Source organism: Opisthorchis viverrini (assembly GCF_000715545.1).
Source record: "Opisthorchis viverrini unplaced genomic scaffold opera_v5_63, whole genome shotgun sequence".
NCBI classification, from domain to species: domain Eukaryota; kingdom Metazoa; phylum Platyhelminthes; class Trematoda; order Opisthorchiida; family Opisthorchiidae; genus Opisthorchis; species Opisthorchis viverrini.
The window spans coordinates 991,732-1,012,005 of record NW_008751719.1 but is presented as its reverse complement, the minus strand read 5'-3'; the positions used below and the strand labels follow the sequence as shown (position 1 = coordinate 1,012,005).

Genomic DNA, 20,274 nt, shown 5'->3' with positions numbered 1-20,274 from the left:
TGAAACGATATCACAAATGAGAGATTCAGTCTCGATTCATTGGTGCCTGAGTGTATATAGCCCAACCCCCTACTGAACTGACTGTTTTGTTTCCCGAATGCTAGACTTTCCCACGATAGAAATCCCCTTTGCTCCCTCAGCTTTTTCGAGTAACTGGAGCTGGAAATATTGCGTTACCTGTTCTCTTGGCTTCTGCGTTCTATTCGCGTCTGGCAACATTTAACGCTCGAAAACACCAGTTTTGCTCTGTGAGCGCTTTTCTCTATCGGACCGAAAGTCACGTGATTTACTTGAACAAAGTGGCTTGGTCACCAGAGCCGACTGTATCGTCGTGCAAGTCATGTGACTGTCTGGGTTTTGTAAACCGTAATTGTGAATTTCGAGACATGGCTCACATACAGTAAGACTGCGCCAGTAGAGTGGCACAGCAGATGGTCCTCGTCATTATGGCCGCAAAGGTGTTATGGCTGAGATAGACGGGCCTGGCCTGGAGCTGATATGACCTTCACACCGAAAAGGACCACCTTATGCAAACGTCAGCAGAAGTGTGTTGAATTTCGTTTATCCAGGCTGTAGCTTCTTACTGTTCGGACTATTCTCACGTTTACCATTGATATGTATGTGGTATATTCTGTCACCTATCACCCAACCCGTATGAAAAACAAGAAGTGAGCCGCTGCCGGGTTCTAAACAGGAGTTTATCCCTAGACTGAGCAGAGGATGACATGAACTCCTTTTGAGATTTTACTTGGTTTACGTTTGAGAAGTTGTGAACCCCATACGAAAAAAGATCACCGCTACTACATCGGCAAACAATCGTAAATTCGAATTCACGAGTTCTTGAAAATCCATGGACCGTAAAATCTAACATACAAATACCTTTTCGCACTCCTACCGGAGTTTGAATGTTCGATAATAAAAATCACGGGATTTATGGTTCAAACCAGAGGGCTCAGCTCATTTTGGTATGGAAGCCAAAAGTTTATCCAAAATCAGATAAGCTGCGCTCATTTCACCTGAACCGAAGACCAGCACCTCAGAATTCGAGTCCTAAAACTTCCAACGTAAAGACATTAATAGTTGAGCTATCATCCCCAGTGCCACTATCGAGCGTTATGCGTTAAATGAATGTGATCCTATCAATCAATCGCCACTCAGTGCACACGTGAGTGTTCAGACACCTAGATCGAGAAACCTGTTGGTTGTTTTAATGGCTACCGTTAACAGTCCGTTAACTGCAGTTAACAGAACCATTAAGGGCGAAAAGTTTATCGCAGTTCAGACGTCATGCAAGAACCTTAACCCATTAAGAAAGAACTCGTTAAACAGGTTTGTAGGTCGAAAAAAGGCCGAACTTTGTTTATGAACTCGCCTGACATTTAAGACAGTCATATCCTTTTGATTATTTGAACAATACGGATGGTTTGCATGGCGTCATATCCTATCCTACTAGTTGTCACGTGACTTAGTTTGACTTGTTTTTCATTAAGGGGAAGGTTGGTTAACTAAATGTAAACGCCTTCTTCCGTTCTATTGGTCACTGCAATTAACATCTAGCTGTGCTGACGGACACTTGGACGGGGTAGGCGTCATCACTAGTGTCGATTTCTGCACTCATTTGCATATTAGTTTTGTGTTGATGGATGACCCACCTGGACCCCAGCTGAATCCTTCGTCTATGATGTTCAGGTAAAACATAAGGTTGACTGAACCTCGGGGACTGTACCTACCTGACGAGCCCCAAGAAGGGCGAAACTGGTCTTGGGATCTCGAGAAGTTTTCAACAACCATCCGAGGAACCATCTAAATGTCCTTTGTCCGGTTTGAACCCAAGGGAAGAAGACCAGATGACAGATTGAGCGCTTCGCATTCACACAGGCACGCCTAAAGAAGGTCCATGTTTATCAAGTCAGCAGGTGAATCCCACAATTAATGTGGACTGATAGTCAGCATCAATTCCCAGCCATTCTCAAGATAAACTCATCTGTCTTGCTAGCAAGACAGTATGGCACACGAATGGTTAAGTTAATGATAACAGATGCCCACAACCGTCTCAAAAAATACGGAAGAGTACTCAACGAGAGCAAGACGAATTGTTTGAATAAACTCATCTAGCTAATTGCGGTCAGCCGTCACGTAACTTAACTTTCTGGTGGCATTTAGTGCGACTGTTGGCTCAGCAAACCGGAACACCCACCAAAAAGTTCAGTTCGTTTACACACCCAGAATGAAACGAATGAGTTGTTTGACCTCACATGAGTCAAACTCCAGCCTCATTTTAAGAGGACTCTTCAATGACAGCTTCAACCGGATTACGACGAAAGAGTTACTAAGTTCATTGACTTAAGTTTGTGTATGATGATGTGTGATATACAAACAGAATGGATGCGCTACTAACCCTAAAATAGCAGAAATAGCAGCATATTTCTATTTGCGCAAAGTGGGACTTCATATAGGACACATTAAATCAACGTGACGAAGCAATCTGGGAGCCCCAAGAATCCCTCACTTTGCAAAAACAGTTAAGAAACTTGAAGGGTGAAGGGCGCATAATGATATTTCTAAAACTTTGCAAGAGTAATACTAACTTCAACAATCAGCAAGTATTGTTTATCTATTAGGTGGGATGCACCTTAGAGTTGTTAATGAAGCACAGACATTCTACAAAGATGGCAAAATAATTTCGGAATGACCGTCAGTTACCAGTCATGTGGTAGTAAAGCCCTGTTTCGGGGAGAAATTTGACGAGACGCACCCAAAGTATTCAATTCCGTCCAACAGCCTACTTTCGCCCTCACCCCAGCAGTATACGAGGCATGTCTGGTCACTAGATCGATTGATTATGGTTTATGCGCAGAAACTACTGGCCGGCTGAACAGAAAGTCGCCCACATAACTACGTGAAACCAGACAACGACCGCGATGCAGATATCGCTCACCTGATTCCCTACCCCACAAGCGCAGTGTGGTTCTACCATCACTGATACACATACGTCGCACACAAAGTCAGAGCGTCGCATAAACAATGCCACTCGGTCAGTTCAGACGTCTTCACACTGGCCAGGTTTGTATCCAATTGCCTAGTGCACCGGTTGTCTATCCGACAATCTCGGCTACTTCACAAGTGCAATTCTCACCAAGCAGTCGTTCAATCGGTCAGTAGCATCCTCGTTCACCTTGTGTAGAAAACAGAACAAGGGAGTGGAGAACACGTGAGGCTTAGCACACGACAAAACGTACTAGCAAACAAAAACTGCACTTTGCTTCGGATCCGGTTATCACCTAAATGTGACCGAAAATCTGGATGGTATGAGCCGCGAGGTTAAAGCAAGTATGTGCTTAGAATGTAGTCAAAGTCATGTCAATCGATTATTTGGCACCTACCCTACGCATCCACTGTAATATGCCCTCCCAGATACAAGTGAGGTAGCTAAGACCGATGACTGTCCTGGTATTCCTCAGTGGACAATATTCCATACAACAAAGCATACGCATCATCGGATACTTCCAAAATAATACTACTGTTCCAACTACATAGGGTCAGATGCGTTACCGCTCAACTTGCTGAACTGTATCATGATGCTTGTGTTAGGTTCAACATGCCGGAGGAGCATTAAGACCCCTTTTGTTTGTTTGGATGAGCCCAATGTCGTGACAGTCGGGGTCTCACTCGTTTTTATATAAAGAATCAGCTACTGATCACAAAAGATCATAGAAAGTGCCATATGTGTGCCATAATTACTTTTCTTACCCGGTCTTCTCCGTATCTTAGTTTGGTAGAGCAACTGGAAGTTGTAGCCTTCCAGGAAGGACCCATAGAAAAAAACCCTGTCCAAGAGAATCGTCACCACTACTGACTGATGCGCACAATGACTTGATCTGTTTCAAAGCAGTCGCGGCCTATTCAGCTACCAAGGTAAGTGAACATGTTGACAAATTCAAGCTTCTCATTCTAGAGTTTCAAATGAGTACATGGGATTGCTGAATTGTTAAGTAAGACCGCATGCCGAAGCAGAGGAAAACTTCCGACAATCTATTCAGGATAGTTTGGTTGGGCACGTGACCGTCACATATTGGAGCTATCTCATCCGCACAATCATGCTTTCCTGGAGTCGTACTGTCCATGGTTGAGTCGATGACACGAAGGTGAGAGGAGACATCCTTGGCCAACACCGGAGAACCTTCGATAGCTCATCATAAGCGGCAACGCAACCAGAAGTATGGGGAGAAATGGCACAAAAATATGGTTAGCGAGAGGATATTTTTGCATTTTCTATGGAGATTTCTTCGTGTAAGTAAAGCCATTCTGTACTGAAAAGTCATGAAGCACTGTGCAGCTGTTCCCTCTTTATTAGGAATAATCGTCAGTAAACATTTAAGTTAACTCAGGTAGTTTCATACAGAGAATACCCACACAATTCCAGGGTATTCTCTGTTGGCCAAGTATGTGTAGAGGAGCTAATCTATCCACGTAGTCGAAGCCTTCTTGGAAGTTCAGGAAAACGTTATGGTGGTTCGGTGATATGTGTGATGCTCCCGAAGTGGTGTTAGTGTAATGTGAACGTAGGTTAATGTGCCTCCTGCTTTGTTGAAACCCTGCCATGTGTTCCTGGAATTTCATCCCGTGTGATGAGATCAGTCTTCAAAATATTATTGAAGCCAATACGATCGCTCGGCTGTAACACTCTTCCGGTGCATGCTACCCGGAGGAAGCACGAGGGCTGGGATACTGCCAGGTTCCCCAAGCCTAGGCAGGGGAAGCCGAGAGGTAGAGGCCGGGTTTCAACCACGGACCTTCCGGTCAGTAAATTCGCGCTGTAACCGCTTGAAGCCAATAACCGTGTTACAACTGGAGCAGTCACTTCGAATACGTTCAAACAAAGGCACAAAGGTTGATGTCAAAACCCATTCTTATTTCTGGTCAAGGCAGAACACAAGAAGTCACCACCATTTTCATAAAGGAAACTACTCACAAATTTGCTGAAAATTTTTCGACAGCCCATGACCGGTTTTGGCCTTCTTGGGGCTCATCAGACAGGCGCGGTCCCCGAGTTTCCGCCAACTTTATGTTCTACTTGGACCCAAATTGGACTGATTTCGACATCATTAACGAGAGATTCACTTGAGTCTCTCGTGAAGAGCAAACTGATTTGCCAATGAGTGTTGAGTGATTGGTCGAGTCACCATTATCTTTGAACAAAGTTGATGTGAACTGTTCCTGCCCTTGGCTCCGGCGTCACTTCAAAAAAGAAAAGCATTTCAGTACTTCAGAAACTGAGGGAGGTTCCGAACTCACAACCATGGCTCCAACTTAGTGAGTCGGACAAACCGTGTGCGTGCACAGAGAGAGAGAGAGAGAGAAAGCTCTTGTCCAAGATATTCAGACCATCGGTCAAGACGTTGATCCACGTTTTACAATGAGCTGCTACTATCTTTGAAAACCTCACTGATAGCCAGTTTTTCCGGCCCCGTTTCGTGTATCAAGAGAGCCCACGAATATATCCTCGCTGGACAGTGTTTAGGATAAGATACTCCTTGAAGATTGGTCAACAGCAGTTATCTCACAAAGCGAACACCTCCCCCCGGAAATGGATTGTTGGCCTCTCTTTGGGACCTTTCCAGCTAGGGTGTCTTCATACCATGGCCGATGGGATACGTCATTGTGGCTCTCGAAATGGGTCCCCTCTTAAAGGACTACTGTACTCCTTTACAGCCTAGGTGCTATACATCATTCGTCTGAATAACCAACCAACTCAACTCATTTTACTAGTTCACGAAGATTACATCATGTAAAGCCCATACTTGATGACGATAGCTGAATCCTCCCATAAGTGACTGCGCGTAGACAACAACATAGTCTCAGCCAAGTATATAGTTGAGTTCTCCCCTGTGAATTTTTCCCTTTGGGACTTCCCCCGTAGTTGCGAACCTAACATCACACTATGTTTCGGTGAGCACCGTCGACCATGTGGAGGATGAGAAATCCCGGTTTCCATATTGAAATAAACTCTCATTAATTCAGAAAGCACGCAATGGAAAAGTCTCTGGCCTTTTTTCGCGTTCATCAAAGGTTGGTTAGAGTCGGAGTAGAACCATCTATGACGTCATGGAGACACGTGCTCTAATGCACCTGAGGGAAATGACGAAATGACTGGCGATGCATGTTGACATAGCTAGTGTAAATTTTGAATCTAATTACCTCCATAGGTCGTGTTTCCAAATATCAATGAGGTAAATGCAATAGGATTGCATATCCTTGCCAGTGCAAACCCACATAAAGCTTGTGATTTTCAGGACCATTCAGAGCTAAATTTAGGCTGTCAGCTTCATTAACTGATGATCAGGTGAACAGATAACAAAACAAGGTTTTGACCCAGTTCCTGACGAAAAATACCTATTAGAAACCAAACCACTCACCGTGTACATTCACCATCTGACTTTCAGAACAGTTATCAGCTGTGATGTTGAGCATTTATTCAGCTGGATATTTTCAAATCCACACTAGAGTTTGTAAAAAAGGATAATCCACATTGCCCGATACAACAACTATCTGGTGCGTCCACACCAAAGGGGGACAGAACAGGAGGGCGACTGTTCAAACGAGAGTGATGTGAATATGAACAGTACATATCCCGCAACCCACCACAACCGAAAATTCAGCTACCTATGAGCAAGCTAGCATTGAATCCATGTGAATCGAAGTCTGGAGTGTTTTTTTTTTACCTAAATTCCACCACAGATACGGAAGCTTCAAGCACAGTGAGCATGCAAGGGTACATAACATGGTGTACTTTCGTCAATGATAGGTTGACGATTAAACGGCGGTCCGATAAGCGCTCGAAAAATTTGATAAAATCAAATTTAAAACATGTAGAAAAAAAACAGAATATGCCGTGTGTAGCATGAATGATGAGTGTGCGGAAATCATCAGTCTCTGGTGGTAATCCACAGAATGCACTCCCACGGAGTCGTGTCCAATAGAAATCATTCTGTGTCCCAAAAAGGCACCTATTAGCTACGATCGATACGTGACAAACATCGCCAAAGTGATCCACGTTGACGGACTCTCTTTAAGTCACCATCACGGAGAGTTTCCTGCTACTACCCTGACGAGCCCACTACTCATAGAGGACAAAAATCACCATCAGTGTTCCAAGACTACCAAACCCATTCGCATCATAGTCCAATTGAAAAATTTTACCAACAAAGTTTAGTGGTCAAGTTTGGGAAGATAGAAACCTATTCGCATGTGGCTGGCTATGTCTTAAGACCTGTCCCAATGGTGGATAGTTGGGTTCGTTTTGTAAATGTATAAGCATCTTCTTCGTGGACCATTCAAACACTAATGATCGTGCAAAAATCAATCGTTCAACGTTTACGTCATTTTTATCCTAGGTGCAATTCATTCCTCGAATGGTTCAACCTAGCAAAAGACTTAGCTCTGAAATCCCGCAGTGAGTTTGGTTGAGCTCTTTTGGAAGTCAGTAGCTTGTGGGGAATCGACTATCAAATTAAGCCAACTCAGCCTGGCTAGCTCAAGTTTGCCAGAATGTTCCGCAGATTGTGCGACCACAGTCTGACTGGACACGAAACTACTTCCAATTTTAACGGACCCCTCGGTGTAGTTGTGGATGCATGTACTGATAGCATGGTACACTGTTTCTGGTCCTGGAAGTTTGATGGCCTCAGATTAGAAGGTGTGCCAGCTTCTCTGCCCTCACTGACAATCTTTAGTAGCTTACGCCATGGTCTCGACCGTACAAGTTTTGAAGTCGAAAGCGATACAAAAGTACCTTTGGATATATTGCTCTGCATCCACTGAGTATCGTGGCACTGAGTTCCATTGCTGTTGTAGGTGGTCTTCGATCACTGTTTCATCATTCTGAATTGATATACACTGAAATTCTTACATATAAACATACACCGAGTATGAAATACCCTTTGACCGATTTCCTTACTTCGCATCTCCCGATTTCAGGACACTATCATTTGTATGTTTAAGACCGACTGGATTCACATCAAAAACAACATGAACACAGCTTCAGATACCGGCTTCGGTAAAGACAGAATTTGCACCCTCAGCAAGCCCTACTGTTCATAGTGAACAGCTGACAAAATCTCCGTCACGCCCCGAGCGTATAGAACTCTAAAAACTTGCAAAACTTAACATCTACAACACAAAGGAATCAATTGAATCCACCAGTTTTAGTCAGTGCTAAACCATCTGGATGTTGCACATAAATAGATTGACTTTAAATCATACACCAACACACACGGTCCTCAACACCAGATCGATGAAGCATGTAAATTCTATGGGTGGTGCAATCGATAAAGTACACGAACTAAAATGTAACAGTGATCGGCATTGGTCACATGAGCTTGATCTCTCAGTCAATTAGCACACATTAGTGTGTACTAGTCGATATTGTTTCATCTATCGTACTAAGCGATAAGGGCGGAATCGACAGTCTGTTCTGACTAGAGGCGCCAGTCATTATACACAGACTGAGTGAACTGCGATCACACACGGAATTCACTGTGCCACCTCAGTTGTTTTGGGTTTCGGTATTAGATCCCATGAAGATCGTGAAGATCAAATGTGGTGGCCGCGCGCGTTTTTGTACAAACTTGACAACACCATGTCAACAACCTGTTATTCAAACACAAACTTGGTACTTTAAGTTCTACAGAACATCGAAATCTCGCAAGTGACTGAATGAAGCAAAATTAAATATAAGTTTATATACAGACTAAATAATAGGAACATCCAGCATTTCCACGCTCGAATGCCCATCACTTGACAAAAATGAGTGTATATTTCGCAAGCCTGGAAAAGGAATAAGCAAGAACGTAAAAGGAACTATCAAACAGAAACCGACAGGCAATCGTGTGATCAGCATTGCAGTCTCATTTTCGCCATCTGTTCTTATCGCTGCCTTATTACTTTCTCGACCCAGAACGGAATTGTTCAGTTAACGGTCTGATGATTCCCACTTCATAAGTGCTGGTTCATTCTTGTCATTGGGATGCTGACCAATACGCATCTAACTGAACGAATATCCTGTTCAATGGCCTAATGTCCAAGTACCAACCATCTTAAACTAGTTCGAAATTATGCAGGGCGATCGATTATTGAGCGCGACAACAAACAAGCCCAATCCGAATATACACTCATTTGCAAGCTAATTTGGTTTTGCGAGAGACTCACCCGGAACCTAGCTGAACCTCTCATTTGTGATGTCCCCAGGCAACTGAATGTGCTGCACCAGGCCGCTTCATGTTTCAGTCGCCACGATAATCGAGATATTGCGATACATGTATATATTTGTAGTGCACTACTCATGAGGTTGCTGAAAATCCGTCGACAGCCAACGACCGATTTCGCCCTTCTTGAGGCTCATCAGGTAAGCGTAGTCCCCGGGTTTCCGTCAACCTTATGTTCTACTTGAAACCAACTTGCACAAAATTAGCGATATACACTCACTTTCAAACTAATTTTGTTTTGCGAGAGACTCACCTGGAACCCAGCTGAATCTCTCGCTTGTGATATTTCCAGGAGCAATCCGAATTTCAATCGCTAAATCACATGTCAGCCTGTTAAAGGCTGCAAATCCACTTTACACATATTCGATCACTGTTTACTGGTGTCCAAACTCGTTGTACAAGAGAACAACAAGCATACATTACATGATGGCTCGTTCGATGATGAGGTATGAAGTCAACGGAAGTGTAGTTGTCTCTCCTCTCTCACGCACTTATCATAAACCCCTTTCCTTTCCTTAATGCTGAATTTCTGCGCGGTTCTCCCTGTTGTTACGTCCGCTGGCTGTGTTCTGAGAGACAGGCTTCAGTAGTGACCCAGTCAAATGGCATTCGAGTTAAAACATCGTCATTTTATGTATGCGCCAAAAGTAATTGAATTCGCTCAGTGCACGACCAAGGCGTGGCAAATTTATAGCTGCTAACTGTCGTGTTTTGTAGCTTTGCCTTAACCCTGAGCCAGAGTGGAAAAGGGGAAGAGAGAGCACAGTTGTATAAGGCAGATACCAGCATCATATGTATTGTGGATATCCCAAAACGTTTAAATGCACTGGAAAAATCGCTTCAGGGAAGCCTATTGGACGGTAAATAACGTTACAAACATCTCTACTGGCTTCAGTAGTACTGTGATCGACGTGTATTCACTGCATGTGAACGGATGGATGTCAGCATAGGTCCAGGCGAGGTTTTCACCCGAGGTGGTGTAACTCCCGAAAAGCCATACTGTGTTATGGCATTGAACAGTTGGTTAATAGTTTCGCTAGTGGCTGTGACGGCGAAATGGTAAGTCGAAATTAATGTGGATAGTTCAAGGAGCCCGCCTTGAGCGGCGTAATAAAACCCAGTATCTGCCGTGAATATATTCGTTCAACGTCCAAAGCTGTGCCAGAATTCGCACCTTAAGTCAGGAACGAAAGTTAGAAACCAACTTTTTACAAAAACTGATAGAGCAGTCCATCATTCAGCTGCGTACTTGGTACAACCAACGAAAGTATGTTTAGGGTGCCAAAATGCAAATCAACAATAAGGAAATTCAACAGTTGGTCCATTTGTCCTATTCTTGGATGACCAATTACCTAGCGAGCACATTGAAGGTAGACATTCATCCGAAGGAAGCCTTAACGAAGAAAAGGAGTCATAATGTCCTTACATTTCATACAGCATTGAAACAGTACTGAGGCTAGCAGCCGAGGATGAGGAAATGCACAACACCAAGGTACTTCACTAGTTTTGCCATTTGCGCACGCAGCTGGTGAACTGAGACCACGCAATATCCAGACAGCTAGTTGATCTCAGCGGTAGTTCCAGATCGACCATCTCACAAGTAGCGCTTAAGTGGACATTTCCCGTCTTCTTACCACTCGGTTTATTCTCAGTGGGGCGCCTACAGGCACTGCGGCCGCTTCCCATTCTGTCGCTCACTTCTAAGAGCTGCAATATCCGCCTCACAACAATCGGAATTAAGCAGACCTTCAGTTTTTCACCGGGTATTCCATGTCACACAGCGTTGCCCTCACAAGTACAAAGGAGGAAAACAGTTTTCGACCGATCGCGCTGTTCCCACTTTAAAAGCAACTGACGTTGGTCACTTATCAGCTGAAGTTATCCAGTCTGAACATTCACTTTTGAACTTAAAAGGAACTGTTTTTAGTATTTCCTATTGATTTAACCATCAAACCCTATCGATTTTCCGAATGAGATCTGGATTATAAATTTCGAGTAATATCAGCAGTCTAATCCGACTTAGTATCATGTGATCTGAGTGGAAAGTATGGGTTTTGTGTGACAGCAGGCTCTTGTCATGTGATTGTATCAATTGCAAATCGAACCAGCGGTTTGCATTCATTCATTATGTGTGAGTAAGCCATTACTATTCATTCGATAAAAAAACTCAATGACGCTAGAAATCAGGGCTCGCGTTTTTTCGAGTAAAGCTAGCTGAAGTTTGTTGTCCTGCGAGTACATGACATGTAGGAGAGCTGCCAGTATGGGCTGAAGGATAAAGTGACAAATGCAGTGAAACCTCAAACCAGCCTATGACGTCCTACAGCTAACAAACCTAGAAAAACGATCGTTTTTTGCTAACCTCACCGGTTTCTTTGAAAGATCTGATGAGTGGAGTTCACACTGCTCAGATTTCAGGACAGGTTTATAAGGTCATGCGTGAATTGATCGACCAACTTGCCTCTTCCTTAAGACCTGTTTTTGCTTGCCAACACATGGGAGCAATGGATTAAGCTATCAGCGAATTCTTCTTTTTGTGTAACCGCTTTCAGTCAACCTAGTCCGATATCACAAGCAAATTACTATTTTCCTCTTAGGTCTGCTGGCACCCGAAACAAATAAAGGTCTAGCAGCACACCGGATAAATCGTGAGGTTCACAAGTTGGTGTTGGGGCGACAAACGAATCCGATGCAGACATTGGTCAGACACACCAGACAAACAACTTCATGTTGGCTAAAACAGATATTTTGTGCCAGTCTGAGTCATCAAGAAGTCTGATAAACAAAGAATAATCGTTCGGTGCCTAGGTTTCATGCTACCTGAAGGAAGCACGGGGGCTGAGATATTGTCAAGTTGCTGAAATATAGACGGGAGCACTCGAGAGACCAAGGTTGGGTTCGAACCACGGACCATCCGGCCACTACCACCACTACCTCAAACTCATTATCACGAAGTGGCAGCACAAGAACAGTGTATATGGTAATTATTACTTTCATGATCGATTGCACAAACTTAGAAACCGTGAGAAACTATGGAGCCAGAGCACGAAGATCAGTGGGGGAAAGGGATCCAATTGAAGTGAACAATGCGACAAGATATCTTTGTAATGTACTACTCATAAGGTTGCTGAAAATCCATCGACAGCCCACGACCGGTTTCGCCCTTCCACTTTGGGCTCATCAGGTAGGCGCAATCCCAGGGTTTCCGTCAACCTTATGTTCTACTTGAAACCAAATTGCACGAAATTAGCGAATATACACTCATTTGCAAACCAGTTTGGTTCTTTCGAGAGACTCACCTGGAACATAGCTGAATCTCTCGTTTATGATGTTCTCAGGGAACTGAATGTGCTGCACCAGGCCACCTCATGTTTCAGTCGCTACGATATTTGAAATATCGCGATACATGTATACCTTTGTAATGTACTACTCATAAGATTGCTGAAAATCCGTCGACAGCCCACGACCGATTTCGCCCTTCTTGAGGCTCATCAGGTAAGCGCAGTTGCCTGAGAACATCATAAACGAGAGATTCAGCTAGGTTCCAGGTGAGTCTCTCGAAAGAACCGAATTGGTTTGCAAATGAGTGTATATTCGCTGATGCGACAAGATATTTGGTGTCAGCCAACACATGTGGTGGCCGATGACTAGATGCGATCAATAATCCATCTTGTTCAATATGCCAGTGGACCGAGTGCACTTCCCAATCCACTCCTGGGATGTGCAGCTGCCATTCGCCTGACCTTAACGTCCCAGAGCTTTGTGGATGACGCTGATTCGCTTTATTCATTGTGCTAGCCAATGGCGTAACTCAGCCATGAGAGCTTTGGGCCGGTCGCACGAGATCGGTCACGAGAGCGACCGAGGGTGAGTCATGTTGCAATCACGTGTCACTGATTGGCTTTTCGGTTGCCTGTTGCCTTTCCATCATTGGTGGTTAAAATTAGCTGACTTCGACAAGGCCGAAAGCAAAGCTGACTGAAATGAGATGCCTGAACTGCTGAAAATGTGTGCATTGCAAAGTGCTGGGTCAACCGATTCGAGAGGGATGTCTGCGACAGAGAAAAAGAAGTTCGTCTAACTTGTCCTGACCCGCTCACCTTGAGTACAACGATGTTGCCGGAATTCCTCAGACGACTATTGCCCGGTTATCCTCCCACAGTCGTCTCCTCAAAACGGGTGACTCAGTTCGTTGGACTTTGCTTGGTTTTGAGAAACCAAATCCTGAACTCCCATCTAAGCGAACGCTGGGGCGCACCTTCCTGGATCCTCTCACTACGATGCGACCAATCTTAGCGATAAAACCAACCAGTATGTGACCATTACATGATTCACTACTGGTCATAATCTTGGACTGTTTCGTGGTGTTGCGCTTTGACCTCCACTGTAGAACGGATGGTGTTTTAATTGGAGTGAATTCTAAGGTTGAAAAAATTCCCACGAAAAGTCGAAAGTAGTTTAAACGATACAGTGAAATAAGACGATAATTGGTGAATGCGTACGGTCCATTCAGCATGGAGGTAGTTCCGCTCATTGTATGTGTCCACTTCGGACTGGACTCAACAGAGAAATTGCATCAGGGCACGAGGAGGACTTTTCAAACGAAAGTGATGTGAATATGAATTCTGCAAATCCCACTACCACCTACAGCAAATCAGTCGGCTGAATTGTCTGGCTGTGGGAAGGCTCACTGCCTCGATGATACATATGAGAAGGGCCATAGCACATTTCTGTTTGGGGTTCAGTGTGAAACTGCTGTTTCTCACGTCTTTTTATGACTCTGAAGTTTCACTTCATGTTAGGTGGAATTCCACACGGATCCCGCTTTGACCGCTCGTGGTCAGGTGCTGCTACGACCGAGAAGCCTATCCCGCGAAAGGCTGACCAGCAGTTCGGGACGCTTGCCGGTCTGGTATCAAGCCAAGAACTGATTAGTCGAAAGTCCGGACCCTACAGCCAGTATGGCTGACTGCCGGTTGCCAATGGCGCATCCAGAGGGCGTCAGAATTTCCAGAAAGTTTTCACCGCTTACACTACATATATGAAGCGCTGTACAATTGTCCTTGACTTCGTTTTTGGGCGCTAATATACCTTGTGCACCTTTGGCGGTTGTTTTGACCTGAACGTTAGCTTGGGAGGCTCAGACCAAGAACTAAGCTGAAGAAAATACTGGTAATACACTACCGTTACTACTACCACAACGCCCCGGCTAAACACTTCTAAACGTATACATTTTGCAGGTATATTCAAAGTCCTTTTTCAAGATGTGTAAGTGGATATCACTTTCTTCAAAGCTTAGCAAAGTTTGGAAAGTTTCTAGAAGGCCTGGGGAATAATCGATAGATAGGGTAAATTTTCGCTCTTAACCCAGTAGCTTCGTCGAGCCGAATGGCAAGTTTACGAGGTTAGTAGTAAAGAGCCCACACTCCAAATTAGCTACAGGAGGTTTTTTCACTGGAGTACCATTAAAAACAGTTCCATGGTGTGCCAACGATCCACTGCCCCTATAGAACAAAGCAATGCCGTATATGCTGTAAAATAAATGCTGTCGTTATTGAACTATTTATCGGTAGACTTAAAACACTATTGCCTAATCTGTGCACATTCCAGTGATTTGACACTCTGAGATAAGTAATGCACCATGAGCTTGCATTTAGATTCTTGCAGAGCCGGAGTATGGAAGTCAGTCGTCTACAGAGCCAGTCAGACATGTGCTCATAAATACCAGAAAACAAAACGGAGTTAGCTATGCTGTAGTACAGCTCGCACTGGACTATTTCGCTGGTTTTATCAGCTCATCATAAGCTAGTTTTAACAGCTTTGATTCTGGTGCAAAGGATGTGACGTGAGAACCTTGAATTCTCATTTCGAGTTAGCTGATACACTAGCACAGTACTAATTAAATGCGAGTTTCAATCCAGAAGCCTAGGTAGATGACAATGTGCTTTGTCCGTAAGCTGTATATAGGGTGGTTTCACCGGATGTAGACAGATCCAGAGGCATCCGTACACTAAGCCGGCCTATAAAACTTAAGTGCAAAGTTTTCATAGAGGAAACTACTCACAAGGTTGCTGAAAACTCTTCGACAGCCCACTACCGGTTTTGCCCTTCTTTGGGCTCATCAAGTAGGCGCAGTCCACGAGTTTCCGTCACCCTTATGTTGTGCAAAGTTCCTCATAATCGTCTCATGTATACAATATTTGACTGAGATGACACAGAAGAAAGTGTGTTCAGTCGTTAGTAAGGCTTGTCTTGACCGACTGATCGTGACGCGGCAGTAGAACGACGAGGTTAGGAGAACCAAATCACCGAAAAGGGAACTTGACAACATACTGTTCTCGGATCATGTTTTCTGTATGTCATAAAAGTCAGTAAAGGCAGGGAATTGTGTTGAAAAACCAGATGTATTGGTCACTCAAATAGTTTACTTCGAATTATACTGTTTACAGACCAGAAGTGCAAATAAATCCGTTATCAACACGTACTGACGAGAGAGAACTACGAATCCGAATAACAAATAGGATAGCACTGATGATTCCCAATGTGGATGAAACGGCTGTACAGTGTTTCCCTGCTTTAAGCGTAGACCGACTTCACTAATAGGACGAAATCTCCACAAAGTTTTTTGTTCGTGTGTAGGAAAGACGAAAAACAAGAAAAACAAACTTGAATGTGCTGCTACTAGTCATTTCAAGATTTGTGTTTGATGCAACAGCGGCAGCCAGAAACTACCATCAGAGTGAATGCTATTCACAGGAGTTAATCGATAAGCAGTTAGAACTAAGCAAAAATGAGCACAACCGGCTCAAGATGTATTTCCGTTTGAAGTATGTTTATTTCCAAAGTTCCGGAGATGTCTAGCCTGTTGATTTCAGTGCAGATTTCACTCTGTTTCAGAACTTATAGGTAGTATATGAATACCAACTTCGATGACAGGAACAAGCTGTGTCTCAATGACATTTTTCATGGAGGACAAAACTACGAGATAGCTTAGTTAATTCGTTCTTTCAAGAACTCCGTCTTTGTGGCGACTGTCCCATTTTTGAAACCAGAAGGGTTTGCACTTCTGATAAGCATGTTTGGTAAAGTCCATCTGTCCGTATTATATCCTTATGTCTTATTGAACAACACCGTTTTAATGGAAGTACCTCATGGGCCTATATGAAACGCTTGGGTATTCGTCTCTGTGATTGATGAAAACAAGCGCATCACGCCTCCTATCAGCTAGTCTTTCCAGCCAACCGTGAAGTGTCCCGCCAGTCCAATCCTGATCAATTTCCGAGTTGCCCGTAGTGACATTGCAGACCTCTGTTTCGAGAAACGCCTTCAAATTGGCTGCCGCCTCCCATCTTGGAACTGGGTACATGTATCGTCTCATCGAAAAAAGAAGCAGAAGGTATTTTACTTCATTATTTAAATGTGTCGTTTAACATAGCAACACTCTGGTTCCCCAGGAGCATGCAATGTTTTCACTCAGTACACTGACTTGTCAGCTTCAGCAACAGGATAGGTTCACCCGCAAGAAAATTGGTCACTAAAACTCAGTGTGATAGTCTGCAAAATGAAATTTCGTATTGGAAGTATATAGTCCTCGGCACATGACCCATTATATGGGGAGCTCATTTCTTATGCATCAACCCCTGATGATGTGGCCTCTCCAAACAAGAATCCCTGAGCCTAAGTGGCTTACGGCTAATCATAAATGGCATGAATTCTGTGACCTTGAACCGGTTACATCCATTGCAGAACATTCATCCCCTGATAAGTCCTAACTTTTAGTCTAGTTACTCGTTCTGGTCCATACAATGCATGCCTTTGCCTTATTCCAGTCATGCATCGGATTTTGAGCAATGGCTTTGAGAACATGCTTTTTGTTCTTTACTAGAAGAAGGGCGAAACCGGTCGTGGGCTGTCGAGGAGTTTTCAGCAACATGTATCGCGATATCTCGAACATCGTAGCGACTGAAACATGAGGCAGCCTGGTACAGCACATTCAGTGGCCTGGAGACATCAAAACCGAGAGATTCAGCTGGGTTCCAGGTGAGTCTCACGCAACACCAAATTTGTTTCCAAATGAGCGTATTTCGCTAAAGTTGAGGTAAGTTTGTCCTGTTTCAATTCAGTGCTTGTCTGAGATTTTCGTCTTGAAGACGACAACAGCATAAACCGGTTACCCCCTGTGCAGGACACCCGAAATAACCAGCTATTGACAATACCTACAGAAGGACCTCAATGCCTCAAATCTAAATTCGTATCAACCACTTATGCCGTACCTTTGACACATTCGCTTCGAAGAATAACCGCGCAATTTACGCTTAAAATGCCAATACACCGTCCAATATGTAACGGATATCTATATCTGGTGAAGATATGTCACTTTGTTGCATTGCATTCCGTTGCTGAAATTGGTTTCAAGCACGAAACCGAAACTCAACCATGTACAGAGTGGTTAGTCAATAGGATTGACGGAGGGCGCTTGCAAATTTATGCGCCACCCTGTCACTCCCTCTTCAGATCATAGACCAGTAAAAGAAAAGAACAAACACCAGGAACGCTTGCCAAATTCGTGGGAAGCCATGAACTCAATTTCATTGTCGCCAACAGTAGGATGTTTATCTTCAGAATGAAAAGGGCCTCGAAACCTCCTGGTGTGACCAATAGAGAATTGTAACACGGCCTCAGTCCTCTTATTCCATCCGTTCTACTCAGCCGTACAAAAAATGAGCCGCCATTTTCTCCTCTAGTGTCCTCGCTAGCCAGTGTATTGTTATGCCCAGCTATTTGTCGGCCTGGTGTCTGAGAGTTAAGACTGCTGCAGTGCACTGCGGAGTTGAAATTGAGTGATCAGAAGTAGAATGCTTTATATGAATTCGTCTGCCGACTGAGTGAGACAGTCTGGTGCTGATTGATAGAAGGACGCAGCACTTTACCGAACATGAAAATTACTCTGGGCGGTGCGCTCCCAAATGCATATGCCTTTTCGCTTGCATCATGTGTAGCTCGACAGGGATGAAACAGATTTTCGACTGATTCTCCTAGATCCCAAAACTCAAGTTCTTCGGTCCTTGCTGTGGAACACTTTGCAGACCTGTTCACCCCAGCTGGGCCGCTGCTTTTGTGGTGTTGCTAGGTCATTCAGGCCCACGGTTTGTGAAACTCAGTAAGGACAGCTCGAGGGAGTCCATTGTCCTGGACTGTACTGAGTAATATGTTGGCCGTCAACTGGAAGTGTCAGTAGACTACACGCCCGAAACCCACAGAGGGAGCGCAACCAACCCTCCACAAGTTCCTGTCCTGATCAGTCACAAGCTCTGAATAAGTAACATAAGTACAAATGTTGCGACCAGTTATTTACCCCCATTTGGTTGCGATTTACTGATATGGATCATTCAGCCAACGGCTTCAACGCTGCGGAACCTCAATTGATTGACGTTTGGAAGTCAAACAACTGAGGGCTAATTTCTGCACCACCACACAGTTCTTGGTGGAAGGACCAGGGTCATCACAACACATCTCTAGTAGATCTTGTGAACGATTTGGATGAACACTGCCGGCTAGTCTACAGATCCACTCTCGAGCCTTTCCATTCTGTCAGCCAGGAAATACGTCATCACTGATTGCACATAATCGGATGTATGCAGTGACAGAGATTGTGGATAGTAGTATCATCAGGCTGCCCAAAATGTGACACACCTGGGGCACTTTAATTGATAAATTGCCAATGTTATGCAACGGGTGTTGTTTGCTCCTTAGATCTGTCATCTTTTCAAGACTTTTAAGTAACAGCACACTTCTGTGAGAGTATGCTGACGCCTGAGTAGTACGCTTGAGAGTCGTTAAGTAAAGAATTATGAACCCATGTAAAATTAGTCAGAAAAATGATCATGTTTTTTCCCTTGAAGACGGTTGGGTTAGTTTTTCAGGTTTGGGTAGCGGACCATGAGTTCCAGTCATCTATGGACTTTGCTAGGTTCCTTCTCTGCTCCGACGACAATCCAGCTAACCATCAGGCTCACCGTAAATCACCTTACGGTTACTTAACTTTCATGACCTTTCATGAGAAGTCTCTGGTGCATAGGCATGAAAAGTTACAGAATAACGTGAGAGAAATTGAATTGGACATTCGTGGAGTAGCTTTCTCACCCTTATTTCAGCACGACGGCCCGCAGACTGAATTCGGGCACCGCAAAGTGTCGGTGCAGCTCATCGGCGCAGAACGTATAGGCTCCTCACTTTCATTTCATTACCTCAGTAAACCTCCATTCCCATACCATCGGCCATCGTAGCCCACAGCCGTGGGAATGGTGTAGTTGCTAGACCCATCTCACACTCCCCGGGCCTGAAGGGCTACAAAAGGCACTGGCAGAGGGCACAACAAAGTCCTGCCATTGGCTCAGATATAGGAGATAGTGTGACCACAGTGAAAGCTGAGTGAGTGAGCTGGGGGCTCCGAAGTTGAGACTGTAGTCAGCCTGCCGTTTTGCTACGGGATCTCTGATCGGATGTAGACGGTTCACTTTAAGACCCGAAGTCACTCTGATGTGCGTATCTGAAAATTATTGTATACGCTCAATCATTTGTGTAACCTACAGTAATATCACTGTGGCACGGCAACTGATTGATGGCCTATGATCCATTTCGGAGAGCCTACTGAAGCCCTGTTTTTGGGAATCGACAGCGAGTGACTAAATTTCAACACTCCAATTCAAAAAGATATAGACGCTTGGAAATCACCATTCAGGAAAATTTCGAATTCGGCGATTATCGTCAAGTGCTGCAGGTTGGGCCGAATGCCGGTGTGCATGATAGCTACAATGGTCGTAATGGAGACAGTTTGTCCCAGTCATTCACGGAACTGTCTCTGGAACACTATGATGCATCTAAGCATGAAGGGGACCGGTTCAACAGACCTCATCTAACCATAACATCGATTCTTTCTTTTAAAATGTTATCTCTTTGCTACGTGAAATTCTAACATAAAACATAAATAAACCCGGTAGTATAGCTGAAG

General features: G+C 44.2%; 2 protein-coding genes across 2 annotated transcripts; one reads left to right on the top strand and one right to left on the bottom strand.

Annotated features, from left to right (window-relative positions):
• Positions 1 to 12,914: 12,914 nt before the first annotated feature.
• Positions 12,915 to 17,303, top strand: T265_13401 (hypothetical protein; the record flags this gene model as incomplete). The annotated part of the gene is made up of 4 exons (XM_009168709.1): positions 12,915 to 13,025; positions 14,050 to 14,222; positions 14,311 to 14,371; positions 17,223 to 17,303. Coding segments are annotated over 4 exons (426 nt in total), but the record flags the coding sequence as incomplete, so codon positions are not given.
• T265_04045 (hypothetical protein) lies at positions 13,154 to 13,797 on the bottom strand (the record flags this gene model as incomplete). Its single annotated transcript, XM_009168680.1, has 2 exons — positions 13,154 to 13,315; positions 13,522 to 13,797. 2 exons carry the CDS (start codon positions 13,795 to 13,797, stop codon positions 13,154 to 13,156), a joined length of 438 nt encoding a protein of 145 aa, XP_009166944.1.
• Positions 17,304 to 20,274: the final 2,971 nt, after the last annotated feature.